This window comes from Gigantopelta aegis, chromosome 8 (assembly GCF_016097555.1).
Source record: "Gigantopelta aegis isolate Gae_Host chromosome 8, Gae_host_genome, whole genome shotgun sequence".
NCBI lineage: Eukaryota > Metazoa > Mollusca > Gastropoda > Neomphalida > Peltospiridae > Gigantopelta > Gigantopelta aegis.
The window spans coordinates 53480244-53508164 of NC_054706.1; the positions used below are offsets into that span (position 1 = coordinate 53480244).

General features: G+C 36.1%; 3 protein-coding genes across 3 annotated transcripts; all 3 read left to right on the forward strand.

Annotated features, from left to right (window-relative positions):
- Window positions 1-128: 128 nt before the first annotated feature.
- Window positions 129-6434, forward strand: LOC121379963. The gene is made up of 4 exons (XM_041508662.1): window positions 129-285; window positions 1407-1574; window positions 3137-3181; window positions 5709-6434. Exons 1-4 carry the CDS (start codon window positions 243-245, stop codon window positions 5777-5779), a joined length of 327 nt encoding a protein of 108 aa, XP_041364596.1. The 5' UTR covers window positions 129-242; the 3' UTR covers window positions 5780-6434.
- A 1123-nt stretch (window positions 6435-7557) lies between these two features.
- On the forward strand, window positions 7558-18152 carry LOC121379719 (acidic mammalian chitinase-like). Its single transcript, XM_041508370.1, has 7 exons — window positions 7558-7582; window positions 10597-10780; window positions 13449-13701; window positions 14876-15000; window positions 15730-15847; window positions 16424-16606; window positions 17970-18152. Exons 1-7 carry the CDS (start codon window positions 7558-7560, stop codon window positions 18150-18152), a joined length of 1071 nt encoding a protein of 356 aa, XP_041364304.1.
- A 1337-nt stretch (window positions 18153-19489) lies between these two features.
- On the forward strand, window positions 19490-21314 carry LOC121378262 (chitotriosidase-1-like). The gene is made up of 2 exons (XM_041506339.1): window positions 19490-19652; window positions 20480-21314. The coding sequence occupies exons 1-2, from the start codon at window positions 19511-19513 to the stop codon at window positions 20758-20760; spliced, it is 423 nt and encodes a 140-aa protein (XP_041362273.1). The 5' UTR covers window positions 19490-19510; the 3' UTR covers window positions 20761-21314.
- The last annotated feature ends 6607 nt before the right edge of the window (window positions 21315-27921 follow it).

The window sequence follows — 27921 nt, forward strand, 5'->3', positions numbered from 1 at the left end:
CTATCCCGTGGTGCCTTTATTGTAATCCTGCAGCGTGGCCGACATAGTTTGACTACCCATGATGGGTACAAAAAGGCTCATTCACGGTTCGCTTCTCTCCCCTAACACTGTATTCCTTGTCTGTGTGCTTGTGTATGTGATACACACTCATACGACATACTTAAGGCAAATATCTACTTTTAAAACACGGCCGTGTAGTATTTCCCGTATATAACTGCTACATCACGTTGTGCTATAACAAAATGTGGATGTTTGTGGCATGGTTTCTATGGATATTTCTTGCAGGTAGGCTGCCAACGAAACCGTTATATGTTAAAACAAAGCTGTATTCAGTCCTGGAGGGACCTAGTATCGCACGAAGCCGTTGCTATGTTAAAGGAATGTATATCAAATCTTTAGAATACCTATTACAGGCCTGATTCACTCGTCTCAGGCAATGTGCCAAAACCCAGCTGTCCTTTCTTAACTTGATTTTTGAACATACGTAGAGAATAACGGGTTAATGACGTAGTTTATCGGCTTTATCCTGTGAAAGTAAAAATGGGGAACTCCGCGAGGTTTACCGAGCCGAATTCCCCATTCTCCCTGAACAGCTGAGGCGGATCTGGGGGGGGGGGGGGGGGAGGGAGGGGCAGGGACACGCCCCCCCCCTTATATTTTGCGACAGTTATAATTTTATTATATATTAATTTTCATCCCCTTCCAAACCTCCCCCAAAGTTCCCTTGGTATTCCGCTTCATGCCATTGCCTCCCCCCCCCCAATGAATTTTCTGGATCCGCCACTGAAAAGGATAAACCCAATAAAGTGACACTCTACTTTTTAAACACTACGGTGTAGTTTTCCCCACATTCTTGTCCTGGACGAAGGAGCCGGCGAAAGTCGACACCTGCGCCCATGACAGGCGTGTGCTACAACAGCTTGCTCTGAATGTACATGTTAACCCTTATGACCTGACCTGACCTGACCTGACCTGTATTTTTCACTGTGAGAGCCGTTATTGATAATTTAAATCAGACATTACTTATACTTTTATTGCTAAACAAGCAAGCTTTTTTTTTGCTTTTTTTCAGTATGAAATACAAAACCATTGACTTCTTTGTTGTAGGCCTAATTGTTTTACTTGTCACGTCAAAAATTGTTTTTTAACTCGTACTTCCTAAATAAATAGAAAACTCCTCATAGATGAAAGCATGTACTGGAATGCGAACCCAGTACCTACCACACTTAAAGCCGGCGGCTTAATAATTACGCTTACTTCATCGGTACAGCTATCCCGAAAACAGGCGATTTGTAAATTGTTTTTCTTACTACGTTTTTGACATAATTGCCATAAACTGATGTATTAGGATCAGATACCTTTAATAGGTACAAAATATTAGAACCAGCTCATTTTGTTTTTTTCAGACTATGTTACCCTATCATCAGCAACAAATACAACGACGATTTTACCAACAACGACCACGTCGTCGACATATCCAGTTGGTGTTGCCATCACCGTGTCCATAGTGGCGATCTGTCTGGCTACAATGTGCATCTTGGTTATAGCCCTTATTGTGGGATATCTGTATAAAAGTAAATACTAGTACATTACATTTATATTTTAATATTTGTATACAAATACATATGTTAACAGTTACAATTTAATATTTGTATATCAATAAATATATTACATTTATAGGTTATTATTTCTATAAATGTAAATACATTACATTTATATTTTAATATTTGTATAAAAATACATATTATATGTATATTATACATGTATTAACAGTTATAATTTAATATTTGTACAACAAAATTAAATATATTACATTTATAAAGTAAATACATTACATTTATAAGTGAACGTATATAAAATAAATATATTACATTTATATGTTAATATTTGTATAAAAGTAAATACATTATATTTATAGTTTAATATGTGTATACAAATACATTTATTAACAATTATAATTTAATATTTGTATAACAATAAATATATCACATTTATAAGTTAATATTTGTATAAAAGTAAATACTGTACATTATATTTATAAGTTAATATTTGTATACAAATACATATATTAAAATTATAATTTAATATTTAATATATGTATAAAATAAAATACATCACATTTATAAATTAATATTTGTATACAAATACATGTTAAAAATTAAAATTTAATATATATATATTATATATATATTACATTTATAAATTAATACATGTATGAAATTTAATACATTTATAATTTAATATATGTATACAAAAACATATATACATGTAATATATAATTTTATATTTGTATAATTTTCTATTTGCATATCAATAAATATATTACATTCATATGTTAATATTTGTATAAAAGTAAATACATTATATTTAGAAGTTAATATTTGTATACAAATACATATAGTAAAACTTACAATTTAATATTTGTATAACAATAAATATATTACATTTATAATTTAATATTTGTATGCAAATGCATAATTATATTAAGAATTATAATTTAATATTTGTATAACAATAAATATATTACATTTTAAGTTAATATTTGTACAAAAGTAAATACATTACATTTATTGTATACAAATACATATATTAAAAATTATAAGTTAAAGTGACATTCCTGAGTTTACTGCACTTTATAAGTAGTTGTCGACTAACAGAGACTGTATAATAATTGTAATTACATATCAAATATATTTTTATGCATAAAATATCAGTGGTTGTATATTAAACATGTTTCTGATAATTATAATATTTGTGTACAAGATTAAATTTCATTTTATTTCCTATAATAATTTTTTTGTACGTATGAAATTATTTGAAGACAAAATCCAGTTTGGACACATTGAATATACAGACACTGATATTCTAATCATAAAAATATATTTAATATGTAAGTTTAATCGTAGAAATATTTTATTAGTCGCAAACATCTTACAATGTAACATTAAACGGTATGTTTGTACACAGATGATTGTAACATGATTAATATAATATAATATATAATATAATATAGTCAAATCTGTTTATAAAAAACATCCAAATGCAGACAAAACATGACTCGTAGAGCATGTGTCCTTAGTTACAGGTAAATACGTGCATTTATAAGTTGAAATTTAATAGTTTTTTTTTTTTTCAGGAAAGATCCACATACTTTTAGACCGATTAAAAGAAAATGGAGGAGGTAATTGACGCATTTGTAAAAGTTAAAACTATATGTGAAAGTGTATGTATACGTTTGTGCGTATATATCTTAATGTGTATGGTTGGACTGATGGGTGGATGTGTGTTCGAGAGGCGTGTTGAGGTAGAAATTTTGTTTTCGACATCTTCTATTTTAAAAATAAAATAAAATAAAATTTTGACTATCACCATTAAAAGAATATTCTCGCAAGCCCACGAGGCATGGATGTTGCCACCTTCATTTGTGATGGAATATCACTAATACCGGGTTGAATTTTGTTAAAACATATGGTTCAGCCAGCCTCCATGTTTTAATGTTTAGACCATCGGTTTTAAAACTGGTGGGTGCTGGAATCGCATCCCATGAATAATTATCAACAGGTAATTATCACCTGGAGAGATCTAGAATAGACAAGACCAAATAACTGATGAGGTATGTACTCAGGACAGCCTGTTTGAATCTGAATTGGAGTTAAAGCACGAAAGTGTGGTTAAAGTACTCTGTAAGACGAAGTGGCCCTCGTGTGTGGTGTTGGTTTTGGTAAGGGATGCCACCAGTGGTGCAACATATGCCCACCTTTTGCGAGCGCCTGATATGGTCACTGTTTTCACAGTGATCCATCAGCACATGGTATCACAGCTGTCCAGGCATATATCCACGGAGTTCTGTCTTGTGCAGGTCTGTCCTGGACAGGAGCAAATGAGAATTCGTGCCCGGGATGGTTGTGCCTGAACCATTGGTAGATGCGAGCACATTAAGCGTGTTCCTTCCTTGGGAATGGCAGTCTTCCTGCTGGAGTATTAGGAAGGATGCATCGCGGGCTATTTCACGATTCTCCTTTTTGTGCCGTCCGGAACACTATTTATTAAAAGTAATTTAAAAACAAAAACAATTATTCAAACTTATGTAATTTAATCGTTATTCCTGGGCCCAGTGCTGTACATATGCAGCTTTTGGTCTCTGCAAGCTTCATAATACATTTTAAAATTATTTGTAATCAACAGAGTGTTCCGGAAAGCACCAAAAAAGGAGATTCTTATATATAAAATGGTCGTCGTCCACCTATAGACAACATATGCTATATAACGTTACTGATCCCCGTCTTCGCACGCCAAGTGTCCTATTAGGTACTGACATCATACGTACTTAAAGGGACATTCCTGAGTTTGCTACACATTTTAAGATGTTATCGACTAAAAAAGACTTTTTAACGATTGTAATTACATATCAAATATATTTTTCTGCATAAAATATTAGTGGCTGTATATTAAACGTGTTTCTGATCGTTCTAATATTTGTACTAGGTTAAATTTCATTTTATTTCCTAAAATATAATGTTTTCGTACGTACGAAATTATTTGAAGACAAAATCCAGTTTTGGCTTCTTACAAATATTAAGACGACCAGAAACACATTGAATATACAGACACTGATATTCTAAACCAGAAAATATATTTAATATGTAAGTTTAATCGTAGAAATATTTTATTAGTCGGAAACATCTTACAATGCTGCTAACTCAAGAATGTCCTTTTAAGGAGAGACGTCACTAAATAGGATATTTGGCTTACGAAGATACACAGACCACTGTACCTGGGGTTTGTGCCAGTTCGGTTTCGCATAGAAGGAAGGAAGGAGATGTTTTATTTAACGACGCACTCAACACATTTTATTTACGGTTATATGACGTCGGGTTAAGGACCACACAGATATTAGGAGAGGAAACCTACTGTCGCCACTTCATGGGCTACTCTTTTCGATTAGCAGCAAGGAATCTTTTATATGCACCATCCCACAGACAGGATATTACATACCACGGCCTTTGTTACACCAATTGTGGAGCACTGGCTAGAACGAGAAATAGCCCAATGGTCCCACCGACGGGAATCGATCCTAGGTCGATGGCGCTTCAGGCGAGCGCTGTACCACTGAGCTACGTCCCGCCCCCACGTTTCGCACAGAATGACCAGCCCTAAGTCAGCCGCATTTCATTATTTGTGTGGTCCTTTGGTAATAATACGAGTGAATGAATGAATGAATGTTTAACGACACTCCAGCATGAAAAATACATCGTCTATTAGGTGTCAAACTATGGTCCCCTGCGCGTGCTGTAACCTCATCGTGGTGCAGGGGTGTAACATTTTCTTTTGTCTTTGAGAATGGCCAATACAGCACAAAGTGAAATTGCACAGTTCTTTATATTGTTTTTATTTAAATATTGCATTTTTATATTGATGTTGATCATCACCTTATTTGTTTACATTACTATAGTTTGACACCCAATAGCCGATGTATTTTTCGTGCTGGGGTGTCATTAAACATTCATTCATTCATTCATTCATTCATTCATTCATTCATTCATTCATTCATTCATTCATAAATTCATTCATTCATTCATTCATTCATTCAAACTATGGTAAACAAAACTAAAGTAATAAGAGTGCGTCGTTAAATAAAATATGTCTTTCTTTCTATAATGAGTTCATTAATCACGACATAGAACTCTGAATCATTCTTTTATTTATAGATGGAATTCAAAATGATGCATACCAAGAAGCAACCCCTTCTGATCCAACAGCGATAACAATTTCAACATGAAACTTGTTCACTTATTATTTACCCAATATTATTACTGGTGGAGCTAGGTGGTACTATGCTTTAAAAACCCCCATCAACAACAAATTCTCCTGAATGAGAAACAAACCCACTGTCCAATAAGTTTAGGGTTTGTTTATATTATACTGGCATTACAGAGGAACAGAAAGGGTGGAGAGAATAGTGCACAAGAAAACTAAGGCATAGCTTTTCTAACCTTCTCCCCTTGATACAAACCTGGAATAATACGACTGATGATTCAAAACATCTCACAGTGCATGTGGACACCTCTACGATTTAAAAAGAAGAAGAAGAATGTTTTTAGAAAACAAAATGTCATTGGTTCTCCTCTGCATTTAAGTATCATGGCATCATGGACACTGAAACTGAAAGGCTGGTAAAGGTTGTCTGGATCTAACTCTGATTAAATACTGATTCACTAACATTCTGGATACTGATACCCAGCCCTCGAAATATTAACCTGGGTCTTAATCAGACTTGAACCCCCAACACCATCTCGACGTTGACGTCGTTACAGACACTGCCACCAGAGCCCAATAGCTGAAGATTTTGTTTGCTCCAGAAATAGTTGTCATTTCACAAAGACGAAACAAAAATTAAAGTGTCTCGTATTTTGTAATAAACAGATTTAATACAATGTTTTATTTTTGTTGTTTTTTGTTTGTTTGGGGTTTTTGTGGGGGGGGTTTGTAGGTGTTTTTTTTTGGGGGGGGAGGGTTGGGAGAGCAGAGGGCTATTGGTTGGGGTTTTGTTTTCAATTAGAAGGCAATTTGTACCAATTCATTACATGAAAATATAAATAAAAATACAAATCTCTTTGGTGTTTTGCTCTCAATGTAGCATTCACTAATACCAACAATGTCTGCTGTTAGGTTCAGACGACGTTAGACTAGATAGCGGGGTTGTTGGGAAGAGCGATTAAAACGCCAACTGGTCACATTATAACTCGCACTATATCGTCGTTTCTAAACCACGTAACTTGCGAATGCACAAAGGTTTTAGCATTTTCTGTAAGGCTAACACCTTTGCTGTGTGTAATTTAAGTAATCAAGTTGTTTCCAACGCTTGCACTTAGAACAAACACCTGGGTTGATTGTTTGACATTCTTTGGTCGAAAACACGTTACTAAACTCATTAAGCTGGGTAAGGTTATCCGCCAAAATTGAAAAACCTAAAACAGTCGCGGCTCCAGAAAATCCATTTAGGGAAGGGGCAGTGACATGAGGTGGAATGCCAAGGGAATTTAGGGTGAGGTTTGGAGGGGATCGTAAAAAAAAAAATAATATTAATATATAATAAAATTATAACTATCGTAAAATTTAGGGGGGCGGGCCACCTAGATCTGCCTCTGCAAAATATTCTATAAAGAATGGTTATTCAGTTAATCTGAACGACAAAACAAGGCAGAGTCGAAAGAGTATTTGGCAATGTAATTTTCGATATGGAACGTGGGGTGTAGGATGTCAAAATTATAAATACGACCAGTTGCTCCTCCTGTTGTTCTGAAAAAAGAGAGTACACAATTCTTGTTCTGAAATTGTATGTATGGATTCTGTCACATCTTCCTCCCCTGTCACATGTGCACCGCAGCAAGGCCCGGACTTTTCGTCAAAGAAATACTTTCTTTCAGTATTTCGCAGGTTGAAAACACTTTCTGTTTTTCTACTTAAATAAGTTATTTTGCAGCATTAGAGTCCTGACCTTGAATGTGTTTTGAGCAAACACAAATGATCACCGGCGTTCGCTCCTGTATTTAAAGAATGTCCGAGTTCATGTTTTTGTCGAGTACAGTGTTGGGGGAGCTGAAATAACTCAAATAATGAAACATGTCTAGTAACTCGTCCAGGTTTCAAGGACATCTATATATTATTATATATTCTATTATTTTGTTCTTTTTTATTCTTAATACATGTTTTTATTATAAAATTCAATTTTAAAACGTCAAAAACAGACAGATAAATAATTAAAAACGTCAAAAACAGACAGATAAATAAGTAAGTAGATATGTAAATAAGTAAGTAAAACTAATGACTACGAATATTGATTTACAAATTTATTGTCCAAACTGTACAAAAATGCTAAATTTGTATTAAATCAATTTTAATTTAAGTCTAATTATTTTTTGTTTGTGTCTAGGTATCTTTTGCTTCGCCATTAGAAATTTTTTAATTCTTTAAATTCGTAAATGTAAAGAATTATTTCATACAAATATTTTCTCCTTTTTATATTTAATCAATTGTATATAAATCATTGGTATCCTTGACATAAAAGATAATAAACGAGTTACCAGCTATTATCAAATTTATGTCCGAGTGAAAATTATTTCACGAGGGACATAAATTTTATAATAACTGGTACCGAGTTTGTTATTCTATTTATTAGCCCAGCTATTTTGTGTGGGGTTTTTTTAAAGCATTTATTTTCGAAATAGCCTACATCGGCTACACGTCCATGTATATAGAAACGACGTAAACTACTTTACTGTTCTGGGTATTGCTTTAACTCTGTATTCTATTCACGGTTCAAAGATAATTTTCAAAACCCAAAATTCTATATATATTCTGTAAAAAAAATAATCTATAATGAATTGCATATATATATATATATATATGTATGTATAGATATATATATGCCATGTCCCCCCCCCCCCCATTCCCGGGAAATGTTTACCTTTTCGCTTATTAATAACATTAAAAAGGTTCCCATGTCATATCTCACTACACAGGTGCCCCCCCCCCCCCCCCCCACCCCACACCCAAATACAAAATCCTGCCTACGCCACTGTATATATATATATATAAATGCATCCAGCGCCTTGTAGTCAGTTGTGGTCATAATCATAAGCAGTCCCCCTCCCCAGTGCTGGAGCAAATCCTCATATTCGGGTAAACATAATTGAGATATTCGCAAAACGTGCAAACCCGAGACTTTTCACAATGTATTTTCACCATTCTACCCGTAAAATCATTTGTAATCTATGTAAAATGCGCAGTGATTCGTTTGCAACCCTATATAGCTGTTTGACAGTACTGCTAATATGAATAAACGTTGTAATCCAGATTCAAGGATGTTCGTTTAATTCGGGCAAAAACCAACCTGCCCCCTATAAAAAGTGGAACCCGTACGTCCATGGTTTTAGTACAGCCCATCATAAACAGTGACAGACGTCTGCAAGCCCCTCTCTGCTTCTTCTGCGCTGACACGTAGATTTTAACTTCTACAGTTCCGCACTAAATGAACTTTCCTTTCACCTTTCCCTGCTATCTAGTAGGCTGTAAACACCTAGGTGACGTATCTTGAGCAAACAGGGTATAAGAAAGACTGAAAGTGGTTATATTTTTTTGTAAATTGGTGATTCAAGTTAGTGGCTGATAGACGATTCTTTATATTCCTGTGGTAAATGTTAAAGCAATTTTGTCTTAAACAACAAGGTGTTATAAGAATATCTGAAAGTAAACACGCCAGTGTTACCTAAGTATAATCACAATGGTAAGTTTTTAAGGTTTTTGTTTAAACATTAATTAATTAATTTATTTATTTTGACAAGCGTTTAGCATATTTACATATGGCAGCATTTTATTGCTACAAAACAAACTTATTTCAACATACGCTTGATATGTTTATGCATGCAAAAAAAAAAAAAAAAATTATAACCATTTATAAAGTTTTTAATAATATGTGGACACAGTTTTTAGAATTAACAATAAGTTGTTGGAGCTTTCATAAAAAAGATGTTCTATTATTTATAATTACTAATTTTATGTATACAGAGGTTTTGAAAAAATAATTTTTTAATATTTTAAAATAACAAGAGCATTTTGAAAGAACTGGCGTCCTTGAGTCTTCATAATCGTTTTGTTTTTTCTTTATTGTTAAGGTGTTTGTGTCACAAATACTGATAGTGATCACAAGTACAGTGGTGTTTACTACAACCCATACTGAAGGTATGTCAGAAATTGGCTTGAAATATTAAAGAAACTGTATTGAGTTCAATTATGTTGTTATGATGTTGCCTTCTAACAGAGACTTAACGACTTAATTGCTTAAATATATTTTTCAGCATAACGTCCAAGCGGCCATCTGTTTCTTAATATAATTATATTTGTGTACGTACGAACTTTTTGGGAGACCAAATCCAGTTTCGGCTACTTACAAACAGTAGGACGATCAAAAACACTTTTAATATACAGAAACGTGATATTCTAAACAATAATCTGTAATTAGTGTGTGATTTTAGTAGTTAAAATTTGTTTTATTAACCAGAAACATCTTACAATGGCAACAAACTCAGGACAGTCCCTTTAATGAAGATATCTTTGAAATAAAAAAAATTTAAATGTATATATGAACATATAAAAACACACCTCAAAAAATCCTTACCAAAATTGTTTACCAATAATTTAATATTTTAAGTATATTTTTTAATGAAATGATACCATTGCTATTAATAATGAAACAATGGGCAATTCTGAAAGATTATACATATAATTTATTATTTTTGACATCAAAACACGAAGAACAAAAACAATCCCTTTTATCGTTTTCAGTAATTAAAAGTTGTACATGTATAATATAGCTATTATTGGCAACACAGTCTGAATCCAGAGTATAGAGTATACCCATGCACTTTTTTTTCAATAAGCGTTGTTTGAGTATATAAACACTGATATTATAGGAAAGTAAATGTACTGAACATTTCATTTTAATAATTTTTAAAAGTCAATATTAACCAGAAACATGTTACCATGGCTACAAAGTCATATATGTCCCTTTAACAGTGTCTGTTGGTCTGATTATAGGTAAATATTATCGACGCGTTTGTTACTTTGCAAATTGGGCAAGATGGCGGCGGGGGATAGGGAAGCACACGCCAGCAGACGTGGACCCTTTTCTCTGCACACACATCATCTTCGCCTTCGCCAAGTTCCGGTCGGACGGACGGATTCTCCCACAGGAACCTGGACCAGACGAACAAGAGTACGGGTGAAAGTAGTCCGAAGGGACGTAGAAAGTGTGGTTCTTTTTACGTCCGAATATTGTTACATACCCTATATATAACTTTTATTCCAAACTTGTGACACCGTGTTTCAACAGTTTCTCAACCGAAATAGTGCAACAATTGGACACACCAACCAAAAATATATACAACCTACCATACTCACCAAATACCGATTGAAGTACTTGCATCATTATTAACAAAATAAATCTTCCAACGACAACATAAAAACATTTGCTCATCATTTTAAATTTGCTAAATAGAGGGAACTAACTCGCCCTGCACATTAAGAAAAGTATTGACTTAATGTGCGTCCTGCACTATAGTGAAAGGAATGCTTGTGTAACCCGACATCGGCGAATTGTGTAATTGAAACCGACTGGTTTCATCATGTGCATTATCAACAAGCATTCTGAGAGTACTCCTAAAGCAATACATGTCCCCTACCGAACCCAACAATTTTTCTTATCTCCTAAATTTAAGAGAAATACCTTTTGTAAAAAGTGGGTAAATCACCATGAAAGTCAAACTTGATCTGTAACTACGTTATAACGCTATACACAAACTTTCAGCTTAATATCTCAAGACATTCAAGGGCCATAACTCCGTCAAAATGGGTAAATATCAATGAAAGTGAAACTTGATCTGTAAATTTACACGATAAAGCTATATACAACATTTCAGGTCAATATCTCAAGGCATTCCAAAACAAAAACATCCGGAAAACTATATATGGGACAGACGGGCGGACTGACAATCAGACAGACAGAAGGACGAAGATGAAACCTATAGACTCCTCCGATTGTACCGGTAGAGGACTAATTAAGATTAAATTAATAAATAAACAAACAAAATAAACAGTTACGTACATGTTTATCTCTAAACAGCGTTCACATTCAAAATTATAGCCAAACCCCAACCCAAATAAGATATACACATTTACCCAATTAACGATACAAATTTCTAGAATTCCCAGTGAAAAAGACAACTAAACAGAAAACACACTCCCGTTTTAAATCCTGGCCTAACCCATAGTCAACAAGTATTGTCACGCATTGCACGGGCAACGCGACAAACACACAGACACACACACAATTCTCGTGCGCGAGCATCGAACACCCGAACGCTGAAACAGACTCGTACACTGACCAACAAAAGTTAGGATCGATTAGTCCGTTACATAATCAGCTTAATCTATATGTTATTGATATGGTATCCGTGTCTAATATTAGAGTAGACAGCAACAAATATTTGACATTTACTTACGATCAGCAACATATATAAATATTATTTACTTTTCCACAGACAGGATAGCATATACCACGGGCGTTGATATAATAGTACTGGGCCGATGAGTAGATCGGAAAATACGAAGCAAGAGTCATAGTGAAAAATATATTCCCACAATGTCTGCGTGGTCAAAGTATTTCGACACTATTTAAACTTTGGTAGAGTGGACAATCTTGTAAAGTTTAGCTTAAATTAGGCCGTATTAACCTAAGAGTTATGTTTCAGAGTACGAGTCTACTCGTTATAAATGTTATGGTACTAAATTAGAACAAGTAGGTAACCCCCAACTCTGAAGCCTCCCGCATCATACCTTCACTCACCTAACACTATAAAACAATATCTGGAAGTTTCAGGCTAATTATTGATATTGTTCGGTGCTAGTTTAGTAAACTAGTCTGGAAGTGGCAGTCATCTTTGTGGCGGCGCAAGAGGATGAAATCTCAAGTGATCTTCTCGGGAATGGCTGTCCTCCTATAAACGAAAGAAAGAAAGAAATGTTTTATTTAACGACGCACTCAACACATTTTATTTACGGTTATATGGCGTCAGGCATATGGTTAAGGACCACACAGATTTTGAGAAGAAACCCGCTGTCGCCACTATATGGGCTACTCTTCCGATTAGCAGCAAGGGATCTTTTATTTGCGCTTCCCACAGGCAGGATAGCACAAACCATGGCCTTTGTTGAACCAGTTATGGATCACTGGTCGGTGCAAGTGGTTTACACTTACCCATTGGGCCTTGCGGAGCACTCACTCATGGTTTGGAGTCGGTATCTGGATTAAAAATCCCATGCCTCGACTGGGATCCGAACCCAGTACCTACCAGCCTGTAGACCGATGGCCTACCACGACGCCACCGAGGCCGGTCCTATAAACGAGGCACTAGAGAGAGATTCGTGGAATCAACCACTATTTTTTCCAAATGTCCATTCGACTCTGCATTGTGCAGAGATACAGCCTTGATCATGTATTATGATTTTGTCGTTCAGATTGGTACACGCTAATCTATAGCTAATACACATATTATATATATGTGTGTATAAATAAATATCTATTATATATATATATATATATGTATGTGTGTGTGTGTGTGTGTGTGTGTGTGTGTGTGTGTGTGTGTGTGTGTGTGTGTGTGTGTGTGTGTGTGTGTGTGTGTGTGTGTGATAATAATAATAATAATAATAATTCTTGGTGTATGTGTCTTTGTCGGAAGAGGGGAGGTGAAATCGATGGTAGACTTAGTTTGAGCAAATATCTTAATTTATTTTTTATCACGTTTTGACTTGTGTATTGAAATAAAACTAACGTTGAAATCGCTTCTAATCATTTCAAAATACAAAATAATTTGTTTTTGCTATTTCAGTTATAGAGCATTAGCGAATTTGAAACAACAAAACAGAAATCTCAGGTTGCTGCTGGCATTTGGTGGGTGGAATTTTGGAAGTCGGAAATTTTCTAATATGGCTGCCAGCTCCCGCGCGAGAGCGAGGTTCGTCCACAGTGCGGTTCTGTTTTTACGAAAATACGGCTTTGATGGACTCGACATTGACTGGGAATACCCTGCTATACGAGGAGGAAGATCAGCAGACAAACAAAACTTAGTTGTCCTGTGCAGGGTAAGACTCTTTTTATACATTTTTACCTCAAATACTTAATTATCATAAAGCGACGTTCCAAACTAAAACGTATTCTTTCAACGATCATGTTGATTATTTGGATATATTTTTAAAGGTTATCAGCTGTCAATATATTTTTTAATTTTATCTTGTGTCTATATATATATATATATATATATATATATATATTATATATATATATATATATATATATATATATATATATATATAAAATGACTAAGTCTCAATATACTAAACAAAAATATCAGGTGTCAATATATTTTTTAAATTAACAGGTCACAATATATTTGTTTAAAATTATCAGGCGTCAATATATTTTAAAATTTATCAGGTAGCAATATATTTTTTAATTTATCATGTGTCAATATATTTAAAAATTATCAGGTCTCAATATATATATATATATATATATATATATATATCGTTAAAAAGTGTATGTTTTTCTCTACATGACAGGCTTGTTTCGTGAGAAGTTGAATATTGCTCTCACTCATCAGATGTAGATTTAATTACACCGTCAACGGAAAGCTGATGACGTAATGGACTCTGTGACGTCGAGGTTACGTCACTATGCAGGTCTATAATAGGTGATGTGTGGTATGCGCACAGAAGGTATTTGCGTCTGTGTCGACATGCTGATACGAGCGAGCAAAAGATGTAACCTCTGCCTGAAGGAAAAACTGTTCATAATGTATAAACCTGAAACCAGCACACTAAACTCCAAGAATGAACTCGTATCAGCATGTCGACACAGACGCAAATACCTTCTGTGCGCATACCACACATCACCTATTATAGACCTGCATAGTGACGTAACCTCGACGTCACAGAGTCCATTACGTCATCAGCTTTCCGTTGACGGTGTAATTAAATCTACATGATGATGAGAGCAATAATTCAACTCTCTCACGAAACAAGCCTGTCATGTAGAGAAAAACATACACTTTTTAACGATATATCTGGCTCCCACACGGTTGAGCACTCTATAAAATAGCGTCTTTCAACTCGAAAACGACTACTATATATATATATATATATATATATATATATATATATATATATATATATATATATATATATATATTAATTTATCAGGTGTCAATATATTTTAGAATTGATCAGGTGTCAATATATGTTTTAAATTTTTATTCAGGAACTTATTGCTGCATTTGCATCTGACGCTGCCCGTGGAGGAAGTGAACGTCTGCTCCTGATAGCTGCTGTTCCAGCCAGTCCGCAGAAAGCTTCCATAGGTTATGACGTACCTGCCTTGAGCAAGTACGATACAATTGTAGAATCTTCCATTTCGTATCAAGTTTGTCCCGAGCTCAGTGGCATCACATGTCCCCTTTTCCCCATCCCACATCCCAGCTCCTGTAGCAAACACCACACGACAACATGATCAAAGATATCAAAACAGCTTTATGAGTTGGTCTGATCATGGAAGAAATGACGACTTTGCCTAGAACGTCCATTCGACTAACTGGCCTCGGTGGCGTCGTGGTTAGGCCATCGGTCTACACGCTCGTAGGTACTGGGTTCGGATCCCAGTCGAGGCATGGGATTTTTAATCCAGATACAGACTCCAAACCCTGAATGAGTGTTCCGCAAGGCTCAATGGGTAGGTGTAAACCACTTGCACCGACCAGAGATCCATAACTGGTTCAACAAAGGCCATGGTTTATGCTATCCTGCCTGTGGGAAGCGCAAATAAAAGATCCCTTGCTGCTAATCGGAAAGAGTAGCCCATGTAGTGGCGACAGCGGGTTTTCTCTCAAAATCTGTGTGGTCCTTAACCATATGTCTGACGCCATATAACCGTAAAATAAAATGTGTTGAGTGCGTCGTTAAATAAAACATTTCTTTCTTTCTTGCTTTCCTTTCGACTATGCCTTGTAAAAATACTATTTTGATATCGGAATACGGTTTTGTCGATCATATTTATATATATTTATGCTGTATATATTTTTATGCTGAAAACTAAAGTTATCATTTGTTATTTACCAGATACCTGGACTTCATCAACTTGATGACGTATAACTTCCATGGTAGCTGGGAACGGAAGACAGGGTTTAACAGTCCTTTGTATTCCTCAGTCAGTGATGCTAATCGCATTCTCAATATGGTAAGCAGACTGTCTAATAAAGTAAAACCTTTGTTTTGTGATGCGCTCTGTGGTAGTTAAGGAATTGGAGAAGACACTGTGTTGACCCTAACACGTAGCCTGCATGGTGGCAAGAAACCAAGACGACCCTTCATTTTCGCAAGCAGTTTTTTTCCAAAATATATGTCATGATGCATTTTTGTCTTTCTTATTATTTTATAACGCTCTCTTGAATTCTCCTGCTAAATACTATAATAAACATAAACATATGGGGCCGAATTTACAAAGCCTGTTTAAAACTTAAACGCGTGTAACTACATACATTTACAATGCTTAAACGCCTGCGTTTAAGAAAAACAGGCTTCGTAAATTCGTCCCATGATGTTCCAGTTGTTCTTGAGTAGCGAACATTGTGGCAGCACCAAAATGTTTAGTAAAAGTTAAAGACTCCGAGCCCAGCTGACATTCCGTTTATCGTTACAGGCCGGATCAATGCATTTGTGGTATTTGCATTCATGAACAGTATCATCGGACGAATTGACTTTGTATGTTTTTTGTTGATACATGAGAAAAACATGATATACATTTTTAACACAGGACGCAGCTGCAAGATGGTGGCACAAAGCCGGGATGCCTAAGAATAAAATAACAATCGGGATGGCCACTTACGGAAGAACTTTCACCCTGAGTAACCAACGTGATAACGGAGTAGGGGCCTCAGCGTTCAATGGACCAGCGGGTCTCGTGACTCGTCAAAAGGGCTTCTGGTCATACTACGAGGTTTGTACAACGGCGAAGTTCTTCAACATGAAAATAATATATCACTCATTTATACTACGCTGGCGCTTTTTAACATGAAAATAATCTATCACTGAATTAATTTTGTAAAATGCTGAAGCTCTCGTACATAAAAATTATATCACTGATTTAATTTTGTAAAACGCTGAAGCTCGTGAATATGAAAATAATCCATCAATGATTTAATTGTGTACAACGCTGAAGCTCTTGAGCATGAAACTAATTCGTCAATGATTTAATTCTGTACAACGCTGAAGCTTTTGAACGTGAAAATAATCCATCAATGACTTACTTCTGTACAACGCTGAAGCTCTTGAACATGAAAATAATCCATCAATGATTTAATTCTGTACAACACTAAAGCTGTTGAACATGAAAATAATCCATCAATGCTTTAATGCTGTACAACGCTAAAGCTCTTGAACATGAAAATAACCCATCAATGATTTAATTTTGTAGAACGTTGAAGCTTTTGAACATGAAAATAATCCATCATTGATTTAATTTTAAATACATTTTCAATTGTAAAGCTACTTCGATTGTATGCAGTTACATTTAACCACTTTAGGATTGTTTCAGATTCTAGATTCCAGATTCTAGACTAAATCTAATTTTAACTACATGTTGTTTGTATTATTAAAGACTTGAAGCCAGTGCACCACAACTGGCATATCAAAGGTCGTGGTATGTACTATCCTGTGTGGGATGGTGCATATAAAATATATTTTGCTACTAATGGAAAAAATATAGCGAGTTTCCTCTTTAAGACTATATGTCAAAATTATGAAATGTTTGACATCCAGTAGCCAATGATTAATAACTCAGTGTGCTCTAGTGGTGTTGTTAAAACAAAACACACTTTAAACTTTATTAAAGACTTGAATCTAGATAGTTAATGTTTAATAAGCACGTGACTAGAGACAAATCAAACCATTAAAACATATTGATTAATAATGGTGAGTTATTACTGGGTAGTTGGTCCTTCTGTCATATGTTTCCTCTGTCGTGTTATATATACAGTGTATATATGATACGGTAAAGGGCAGCATCTGTTGGCAATATCCACCTGGTATAACGCCACGGAGTGTTCCACAACGAGCCCAATTCCGTTTGTACTCCACTGAAGATTTTCCAATTCAAATATTTTATTCCACCAGTGAATGAAATTATGTAACCTTTAAGAATTGATTTTAATTCGATTACTACTGCTTTGTAGAGTTCATGACGATATCGAAATGTTCAGTTATGTACGGTTGGTCTTGTTCTGTTACTATATTAATTTTGTTATCTGTCGTTTCATGTAAAAATCTCAATAGTGTATGTTTAAATGTCTTCTATTGTCCAGATATGTCAAGAAATTCAACGAGGCGGGGGCAGGGTGGTGCTTGATAACATCCAAAAGGTACCCTATTACGTAAAGGGACCATTGTGGATCAGTTACGACAACGAGTGGAGTCTTCGGATAAAGGTAAACGATGCCACTTCCAAAGCTCATCTGATCAAATGTAACAAAGCTTGTAACATCTAGTGTCCTGATGACCTTTTGTCGTGACGAGTTTGTTACGTCTGTTAAGCTATACTTACTTACTTACGTACTTATGCCCGTCGTCCCTTCTGGGGCATAGGCCACTGACTAAACTTTTCCAGAGTTGTCTGTCCTGGGCTCTGGTTCCAAGCTCCCTTCGCCATGTGTTCTTTGGGCGGCCTCTTTTTCTTCTGCCTTGTGGGTTCCATGTCAGAGCCTGCCTGGTGATATTCGACGCTGGTTTCCGGAATGTATGACCAATTCATCCCCATCGTCTCCTAATCTCATCTCCAGCAGCCAGTCTCATAGTCTATGTTGCTGATGGTGTCTGGTCATCGGATCTGGAGGGTTCTTCTTAGACAGTTGTTGATAAAGGTCTGTACTTTCTTGATGGTGGTGTTAGTTGCCATCGATGTTTCTCCTCCATACAGTAGTACCGACTTCACATTGGAGTTAAACAGGCGTATTGTCATATGCAATGACAGCACTTTGGAGCTACAGATGTTCTTGAACTGTATAAATGCTCCTCTCGCCTTGCCAATCCGTGCTACAGATGTTCTTGAGCTGTATAAATGCTCCTCTCGCCTTGCCAATCCGTGCTACAGATGTTCTTGAGCTGTATAAATGCTCCTCTCGCCTTGCCAATCCGTGCTCTAAAATGAAAAGTCATCTGTACCCATGGTGACATTGAATATAGTTAGATCTGCTAACACAGATTTAAAGTCGGATCTGTCAGTAAGATCTGATTCAAATTAGATTCCAAGTGAAAAGTCCACGGGGAAAATGACCAAAGTCACATTTCACAGTTTTTGAGAAATATTTATTTCAAAAGTTGACTTCTCGAATGTGTTCAAATTCATTGCATGTGAAGGACATTGCATGTGTTACTAATGTATGATGTTATTGATTTTTTTAAACAGCATATAATGTTTTGTTGTTCTTATGTTTTAAGTATAACAAATTGTTTTTGTTAATTTGGTCATGAGGACATTGATCATCATTTACTTAAAAGTGAATATGTTTTTCAACAATCAAGGTTAGCGAAATTAATTTTATCCTAGTGGAACAATATAACAATATAACCTGTTTAAAAATACAGTGAAACCACGTTGTACAGATAGATTAGGATAGTGAAAAAAACATCTCCAATTCACCATTTTAATCCATGACTTTTGTTACATTTATTATGTATATGATTGGTAACGTCTAGGAAATGCGCTACACTGTTTTCATTAAGATTTTGAAGTGCTTTATTTAGTCAATGGTGATTGTAATAGTGATTGGTGGTTTTGTGGTTTTATATATGTTTATTTTTATGATAACAGGCAGAATGGGTAAAATCCAACAACTATGGCGGCGTCATGTTCTGGGCACTGGATCTGGATGATTTTAAGCAAGTCTGTACACCTGTATCAAAGAGAAAATATCCTCTTATTCAGGCTGTTACAGATGTTCTTGGTGGCTCGCCAGAAACAAAAGAGGAAATATGTAATATTTCTACAGGTAACTTCACATACAAGGACGCATACAGTGTGTAGGACGATAAATGCATTAGGGAATAAACTCATTTATTTTATTTTATTAAATTTCAGCTTATTTTAGGTTTTTTTTTTATTATTCAGCTATCCTCAGCTATCTGTTTATCTGACCGGTAAAGTTTCTTTAGCCAAACTTCAGCATACATTGTGGTAATGCTGCCGTCTGTGTTTTGATTGGTCGAGTGAAAGGTCACCAAGGCACGAGATTGTATTGGCTTATCTCAGATCTTATTAATGGAGAGTAATTATAGTTACTTGAACCCTCCCTGTCATGGACAGGACTCTCTGGCGAAGTCACAGGTTGTGCCCACGACATGCGTGCTTGAACAGTTCTCTGATGGAAGCATGCCAAAAATTACCCACCCCCACACCCACAGTTACTTGAAAGATGAGATTTCAGTCAGACTGCAGTGGGCATATGTCATCAAGTTTCAGATTGGTAGGTATTAACTTCGTGTCCAACGAGCTGTAAAAACATAATGGGATATAACGGACACCAGTGTTGTATTCTATTTGTTACACATCCTCAAAATGTAGGTTTAAAATATATTGTCTTATTTTACGGCTCTTGCGTGTGCACAGTCAACCTGCTCGTCGTCAGTAAAAATCAGTGTATCTAGTGTTAGTTTCATTAAATGGTTTTCATTTGTCCTATAGGTCATCACCATAGAGTAGCCAGTCAGATGTTTTAAAATTAATATATCTCACATATGCTGAATATCGCCATATTAAAACCACAAATTTGACAGTGTGTCTCAAATGGGTGTTTAAATTTCCTGACAAATATTTCAGAAACTTCTACGTGCAGTGGCAGAGCATTTGGCATGTACCCAGATGAATCTGATTGCAGCAAGTTCTATATCTGCGCACTCTTTGGAAAATTCAGAATGAGCTGTCCGGCTACCTTCGTGTGGAACCCTGTCATCATCAGCTGCAGCCAGCGATCTCTTGTCAACCTCTGCTTCTGCAGGGACCACCAGCAAGACTCTTTGCTATTGGCCAGAAGACCAATAACACCCGCAGTTATTGGACAAGTGGTCAGCAAGACTGTAGATACCGAAAACAAGCGATAACATACGAAAACAAACGATAACATACGAAAACAAGCGAAACGGACGTGACGAGATGGTGTAGAAAGAAGTGGAGTGTTCATGAGGTCGAGCGCTCGCGAATTATTTGACTGGTACCATCGTCTTCTATCACATCACATGCATTCAACGATCGACACCAAAGCCAGTTTTGCGAGCGATTCTCCTGAACTACTGTAATTGATATTTTTGTTAGCAGTTTGTACGAGGTCCTGTACTAGCGAAATAACCATGTAGTGTATTACACAGAGCTTATTTTGAAAGGAAAGGACAGTTTGTTTGACAATTCCCATTAGACCTACGTTGTTTAATAAGCGGCTATTGGTACACTAAGAGACGAAATAGGCCATTATATTTTCCATTAGCAGCAAGTGGATGGCTCATTGTTTTGAATGAATGTTTCCCGCAAATAGAATGGTCTTTGCTATATACTAATGGAACATTGCTTGGAGACTCTTGTTTGAGTACCAGTCAATTTCTCAGACAAACTGGTGTCAGAATACATTTTAAAAAAATTCAAGGTTCTTCCTTGCCACATTCAGAACAGGTAGTAAATATTAAGTTTCTGACGTTATTAATTGAACAGCCAGTAACAACGGTTTTTGTTTCAGTGTTGTTCATTATGTTTAGTAAAGGTTTTTCTTAATAATCTTCTTCTTCTTTTTTTTTTGTAAGAGTGTGTACATATTCCAAACTTTGAGAAGTGAACATCTTTATAATAAAAGATGATAACATTTTGAAGATTTGGTTTTTATAATTTTAGATGGAGTAATTTCGAAAACACCCTTTGTCAACTCTAGCGGGGTGGGTGGGTGGGGAGGGCTGTTTTGTTTAGTTTAGTTTTGTTTTTGTTGCAATCAAAGTGTTTAATTTTTACACTCTTTTTTTCAGTAGCACCAATCTTGGCCTTATTATTTAGCACAATACAATAATTATGGTCCTTTGTTCCATTTATATGCCTTATTAATATACAATACTACTAAATAGGTCCAAGCGGAGGCATAATTTTTTAAGGAAAGGAGGGGAGAGAACCTAACGTACACTTGAATAAGGTGCGGGCGCAAGGGAAGGGTTTTGGGAGTCAAAAACCTAACCTGCTAAAAACAAATTCTGTTTTTAAAATACATGTTTCGAAGAAGCATGACTCGACATGTCTATAAACTTCGCGCGCCACAGTCTAGTTCCCACCCACCCCCACCCCCGCCGCTAATATCCATCAGAAATGCCTAGACCACGACAATTTTATACCTCCCCACATGCCTGAGATTATTACGCAGCCTCAAGGGATTGTATCAAACTCAGTGGTGAAAATGGGCCCAAAACGAGTAGTTGCGACAGTGAGCCAGGGAAGAAAGGAAGGAAATAGTCTATTTAACGACGCACTCAACACATTTTCTTTACGGTTATATGGCGTCGGACATTTTGCAAAACCTACATGAAAAAAAGGACTTTCAACCGTTGGTGGACAAGCATTGTAACAAATTGCTGCAATGGAAACAATGTATGATCTATTAGTTTATAATGTGCAGATTTTGTTGCAGGGCGGGACCTAGCCCAGTGGTAAAGCGTTCGCTTGATGCGCGGTTGGTCTGGGATCGATCCCCGTCGGTGGACTCGTTGGGCTATTTCTCGTTCCAGCCAGTGCTCCACAACTGGTGTATCAAAGGCCGTGGTATGTACTATCCTGCCTGTGGGATGGTGCATATAAAAGATCCCTTGCTGCTAATCGAAACGAGTAGCCCATGAAGTGGCGACAGCGGGTTTCTCTCTCAATATCTCTGTGGTTCTTAACCATATGTCTGACGCCATATAACCGTAAATAAAATGTGTTGAGTGCGTCGTTAAATAAAACATTTCCTTCCTTTTGTTGCAATATTTTGACATTTAATTGTGCATTATCCGTAGCTGATGGTAGGCCTACTACGTACCAGGAAACGGATGGATTAGAGTGTCATATTGACGGGCATGGTTAACACCTCATGACTAATTCTTTTTAAAACCACTTCTACATTTATATAAAGTATTAATGATATATCGTGGTATCAAACATCATATATAATAAGTGGTTTGCTTGAAAATTATGTCGGTACTGTTCTCCAGTGATTTAAAATCATCAGGTCAGGTCAGATCATAGGGCGTAACGTGAATATTCAGAGCAAGCTGTTGTAGCGCACGCCTGTCATGGGCGCATGTGTCAACTTACGTCGGCTACTTGGGCTACTTTTATTCCCTGCCAGACGCGGGTCAAGTGGGAGGGTGCTGGAGGTACACATTCCAATGGTATTTCGACTACGAAATATTGACGAAAACATAAAAACGTCAACATTCCTTTGAGGTGATGTCAACAATGCTTTTACGTTTTAACAATATGCTTATTGACGTCAAAGCGATATATTACGCACATTCGTCTGATGTGCGAAAAGATCGCTGTTTGGCATTTATAATCATATTTGTTCTGTGCATGGATCTATACTACCTAATGATGACATCTCAGGCCCGTAGGACGGGTTTTTAAAGTGTGCGAGGTGTGTGTGTGTGGGGGGGGGGGGGGGGGGGGGCTAATTTTTATGATTGTTCTATTGTCAGGTTTCCGTATTAGCATTATAAGAAATTTTGAAGTCCCGAAATAAAAACTGGCGAAAAAAGTGGCCTGCATCTAACTATTGTGCTGTTCCGTTCCAATATTTTCTGCAAATGTTTGCCTATTACCTATTCAATCTTACTATAGTGATACAGACATTTTGAAACAGTGTGATAAATAAATTTTATATCATACATATGTGTGATCTGGACTGGCTCTTTTAAATGGAGAATTCCCTTTTTATTTTACTGCAGTTAGCACCTTTTATTTACTGATGTCTATAAAAAGGCTACTGCAGAGTATGATTCTTAATGTTAAAAGAAATCCATGAAAGGAATTTTGATCATAGATTTAACAAAGTGTTGTTATGAAGTCAAATTAAAAAACGTTTTTGTAAAACATAAAAGGAGGTATGTAATAAATACAGAACTTCACATACATTGTTTTCACTTCCTATTTATTGCACTAGTTTATTTTGCGAAAGTACATACCACTGGTCTAGTGGTATATATTCTTGTGCAAAATAAACTAGTGCAATAAATAGGAAGCGAAAGCAGTGTATGTGAAGTTCTTTATATTTATTACATATCCATTTAACTTCACTAGAGTAATAAAAAACAATTTTCATTGTGCAATAATACAAAAATCTTTTAAACTGTGTGATACAAATTTTTTCACGCGTAGTATGTGCTCACCAGTATGATGTCATAGCCCTAGCCAGGAATGACTTCATGTTCCTTGCCAGGCTAGGCATTTTCAAAGCTATCTTAGCCTACAAAATCCTAAAACCATCGTAAGTTGTGACGTCACTACAGCACAAGCCAAAGTGACGTGATAATTATGATGGTTTTATGATTTCGTAGGCTAAGATTGCTTTGGAAATATGGGCCCAGGACGCTCAATTCCATAAAATTCAACCAAATTTTCAGACAAAGTAAGTGGTATTTAATTAAAGTTTTCTTATTCATAATACAGAAAGGTTGTATGTAATAAATACAGAACCACATACCAGTTGTTTTGCCATGTTATTTATTGCACTCATTTATACATGTATCCTTCAAGTGATGAACAAACATCAATGTTATGGACACTAGAATGAATTTCTTGGAGTGCTATAATGTCAAATTTCCTCAAATATGCTTGGATTTCAGTTTTTTTTTGGCAAGTTCATCAATATTCCAAGCCAAAAATGACATTAATTCATGATACATATCTATGCTAGCTGGTTACAAATATGATAATATACAATGAAAGGCATGCTAGGGTGAAGGTCAGCGGATGTGACATGCAACAAAAGAAACCATGACGAGACCGGAAGTGGGTATAATAGCCTATAACCCCCCCCCCCCCCCCACACACACACACACACACACACACACACCATTTTGTTAAAACTTTAACTTCTTTAATACATAGGGGCCCAGTTGCCTTTTGTATTCGCTTTTTATATAGGCTAAAAGCCTCTACTTGAAGTTTTGGCGATTCTAATAAAACATTTTTTTAAATTATAATTTTAGTATTATTGTTATTACAGCTATAAAGGTTGATGTACAGAATAAGGAAGCTCTCATTCAGGAGGGATGGTGGCCCTTAAAAGGGCCGCTGGTGGCATTTCCTCGTATGTTGCTGATCTTTGTGTCGGGGGACTAGCGACACCAGTGGTAGGTCATATAGGCGATATCAGCATCAGTCGTTACGAAGCAAACTGTCCAGCAAAGCTCGCGCCAAAAGTGGCGATCCTTGGGTGGTTCCTTGACTCCATCGATACAATCAAAATTTAAAAATTTGGATTGACGTGGAAAGGGGTCGACCGGCTTCGATGAAACCTCCGGTTCCGGCTTTGATGAAACCTCCGGCATTGGATCAATTCGATTTTTCCGATTGAAGTTGCGCAGCACCCTCCCAAAGAAGCTGGAAATCTTCCTTTGGGACATATCTTGAGATTATTTAAGTTTCTGTTTCTCTATTTGGAATAAATACAGATAACGTAATTGTTTCAGCACCGTCTTTATATACTGGTCCTGACTCAGCATCGATCTTTAGTGCTGAAGTTTGGGCAGTCATTAAAGCCTTAGAAGAAATAAAGGATTCTAGTGCATCCAAATTTATTATTTTTACTGACTCACTTTCTTGTCTCCAAGCTTTACGTAATATGAAGCTGGACCATCCCTTAATTGGGATGGTGATACGAAAGTGTGTCTTTTTATCTATTGGTAATAAAGACATTGTATTTTGTTGGGTACCCAGCCATGTTGGCATCAGGGGTAATGAAAAGGCAGATTTAGCTGCCAAGTCTGCTTTGGATTTGCCTCATGCCAGGGTTGGTGTACCGTATACTGATTTTAAATATGGTATTAACAAATTTATCTTTTCGATTTGGCAACGTGATTGGGACGGTGAGGTTGCGAACAAGCTTCATGCTATCAAGCCAGTCTTGGGAGAGTGGCAGTCCTCCTATAGACGGTGCAGGAAGGATGAAATAGTCTTGTGTCGTGCCCGCATCGGTCACACTTACTTAACCCATTCATTTATCTTGAAGAAAGATCCTCCACCTCAGTGTGAGCACTGCCAGTGTCTTCTGACTGTGCGACACATTTTGGTGGAGTGTAAGCAGTTGTCAGAAACTCGAAAAGATATATTTGGACAAAGAAATGTGATGGAATCATTTCGATTCCATCCAGAACTTTTATTGCAGTTTTTACGAGATACTGAATTTTATTCTAAATTTTAATTATATCTATCTGTGATATTTGTACTTTTACACAGTCCTTTACACTGTGTTTTTATTTAATTGTTGAATTTTTATATTGATGATGATCATCACCCTTTTCTTGCATTTTACCATAGTTTGACACCCAATAGCCGATGTATTTTTCGTGCTGGGGTGTCGTTAAACATTCATTCATTCATTTATATACTGGTCGTGCGGACGTAACAGAAGCACATCTGTCGAGTTCTAAAGACGTCTTGTCGTTGATTAATAACTGTTTTTGCGTCTGAGATTAGCCTATATTATTTAAAACTTTATTGACATCATGTTAGCTCCGGAAAAATATTAAAAATAGTTTCGCAATAGCTTTCTCTTTGTTGTCTTATTTTGAAATATTATAATGAAATGTATTTAAAAGAGTAATATTGCTGATAACTTTTTTATAATCATCTTGTCATCATTATTATAATTGCCAGAATTATTAATCTACAAACAAGCGAATCTTTTCGCGACCCACGGGTTCACCAGGACTCGAATTTAACAGCTGTCATGCGGTAAATTGCTGCAATGCCCCAGTCAAATCCCACAATGGCCAGAAAATGGCAGGATACTAATTGGTAATAAATAATACTCTGTTTTATTACGAATCCATTGTTGTAGTTGACCCATTTTAAAGGGCGCTGCGCATTGGTTGAGGCACACACATGCACCACACACGCGCGCGCACTAATTGAAACCAATGTTACTGGTCTGCCTGTCCCTCTAATTTGACTGGTATACGAGGGAGCTAACTACTACCTTATTTTTAAAAGGTGATCACCCCCATCCACCCCCACCCCCATGTTTCTCATATCGTTTCTAAGTGCCGGGTGTTTGTGTTTGCTTCTCTAAAAACAACCCCAAAACAATCGTGCATTTTCTTCCACAAGTCCCTGCGGGTCTATAAACGAACATTTATTTTCCTTCGTCTATAATTTTATTATTAAAATTTAATGAGGTAACACAGCAAAAGCTAATAAATAGAAAACACATTTATGGGATAAAATGTATATACAAATGACATCATTTTAATATTGTTTAGTCTGTGTTTAATAACAGAAATATTTGGTGATGATCAAACCACTACAGTAACTATTGATAATCACAGAATGTTGGATTTAAATTTTTTTTTTTTTTAACGTGTCAGTTTTCAAGTTCTGTATCCATGCGGCATCAAAAACTGCACATAAGGAAAACATCCCCAAGTACACAGCACAGTACGAAAGTGTTAAACCACTAGACTAACCATTAATCACCTCGCTAGAAATTTTCGAAGCTATCTTAGCACTACGATATCATAAAACCATCGTAGGCTATGACATCACTTTAGCACACGCTATAGTGACGTCATAGCTTACGATAGTTTTACGATTTCATAGCCCTAAGATAGCTTTGAAAATATAGGCCCTAGCTAGTGATTTTCAATGCTATCTTAGCACTATGATATCGTAAAACGTTCTTAAGCTATGATGTCACTACTACACTCATGACATTGTAGTGCCAAGATGGGTTAAAAATATGGGTCCAGCTTCTGTACTGGACAGACAGGCCAGATAGTGGAGGTGTATGCGCAGGACATTGTGCTTAAACCTCTTTTTCTTTTTTTTAAAGGCTTAGTGTAAATGTGGCGATATTTTCACAACTCATAAAAATGTGGAGAACCTGTTAACTGCTGAGAGAACTCAAAATATAACAGAGACCATTCCCTAAAAAATGGCAGGCTTTGGCAAAAATATTAACATTCATAAAATAATTGTTTCAATATTCCATGATTTTTCTTGTGTACAGAACCAAAAAGTAATTTTTGTTATTTAAA

What these genes read in the sequence shown, in the direction of transcription:
- LOC121379963 (XM_041508662.1), top strand. Translation starts at nt 243, where the DNA reads ATGTGGATGTTTGTGGCATGGTTTCTATGGATATTTCTTGCAG. An exon ending in TCTATGGATATTTCTTGCAG is followed by an intron (nt 286 to 1,406) that starts GTAGGCTGCCAA and finishes TGTTTTTTTCAG; the next exon opens with ACTATGTTACCCTATCATCA. An exon ending in TGTGGGATATCTGTATAAAA is followed by an intron (nt 1,575 to 3,136) that starts GTAAATACTAGT and finishes TTTTTTTTTCAG; the next exon opens with GAAAGATCCACATACTTTTA.
- LOC121379719 (XM_041508370.1), top strand. Translation starts at nt 7,558, where the DNA reads ATGTCCGAGTTCATGTTTTTGTCGA. An exon ending in ACTTAGTTGTCCTGTGCAGG is followed by an intron (nt 13,702 to 14,875) that starts GTAAGACTCTTT and finishes ATTTTTATTCAG; the next exon opens with GAACTTATTGCTGCATTTGC. An exon ending in GACGTACCTGCCTTGAGCAA is followed by an intron (nt 15,001 to 15,729) that starts GTACGATACAAT and finishes GTTATTTACCAG; the next exon opens with ATACCTGGACTTCATCAACT.
- LOC121378262 (XM_041506339.1), top strand. Translation starts at nt 19,511, where the DNA reads ATGTTCTGGGCACTGGATCTGGATGATTTTAAGCAAGTCTGTACACCT. An exon ending in AATATGTAATATTTCTACAG is followed by an intron (nt 19,653 to 20,479) that starts GTAACTTCACAT and finishes CAAATATTTCAG; the next exon opens with AAACTTCTACGTGCAGTGGC.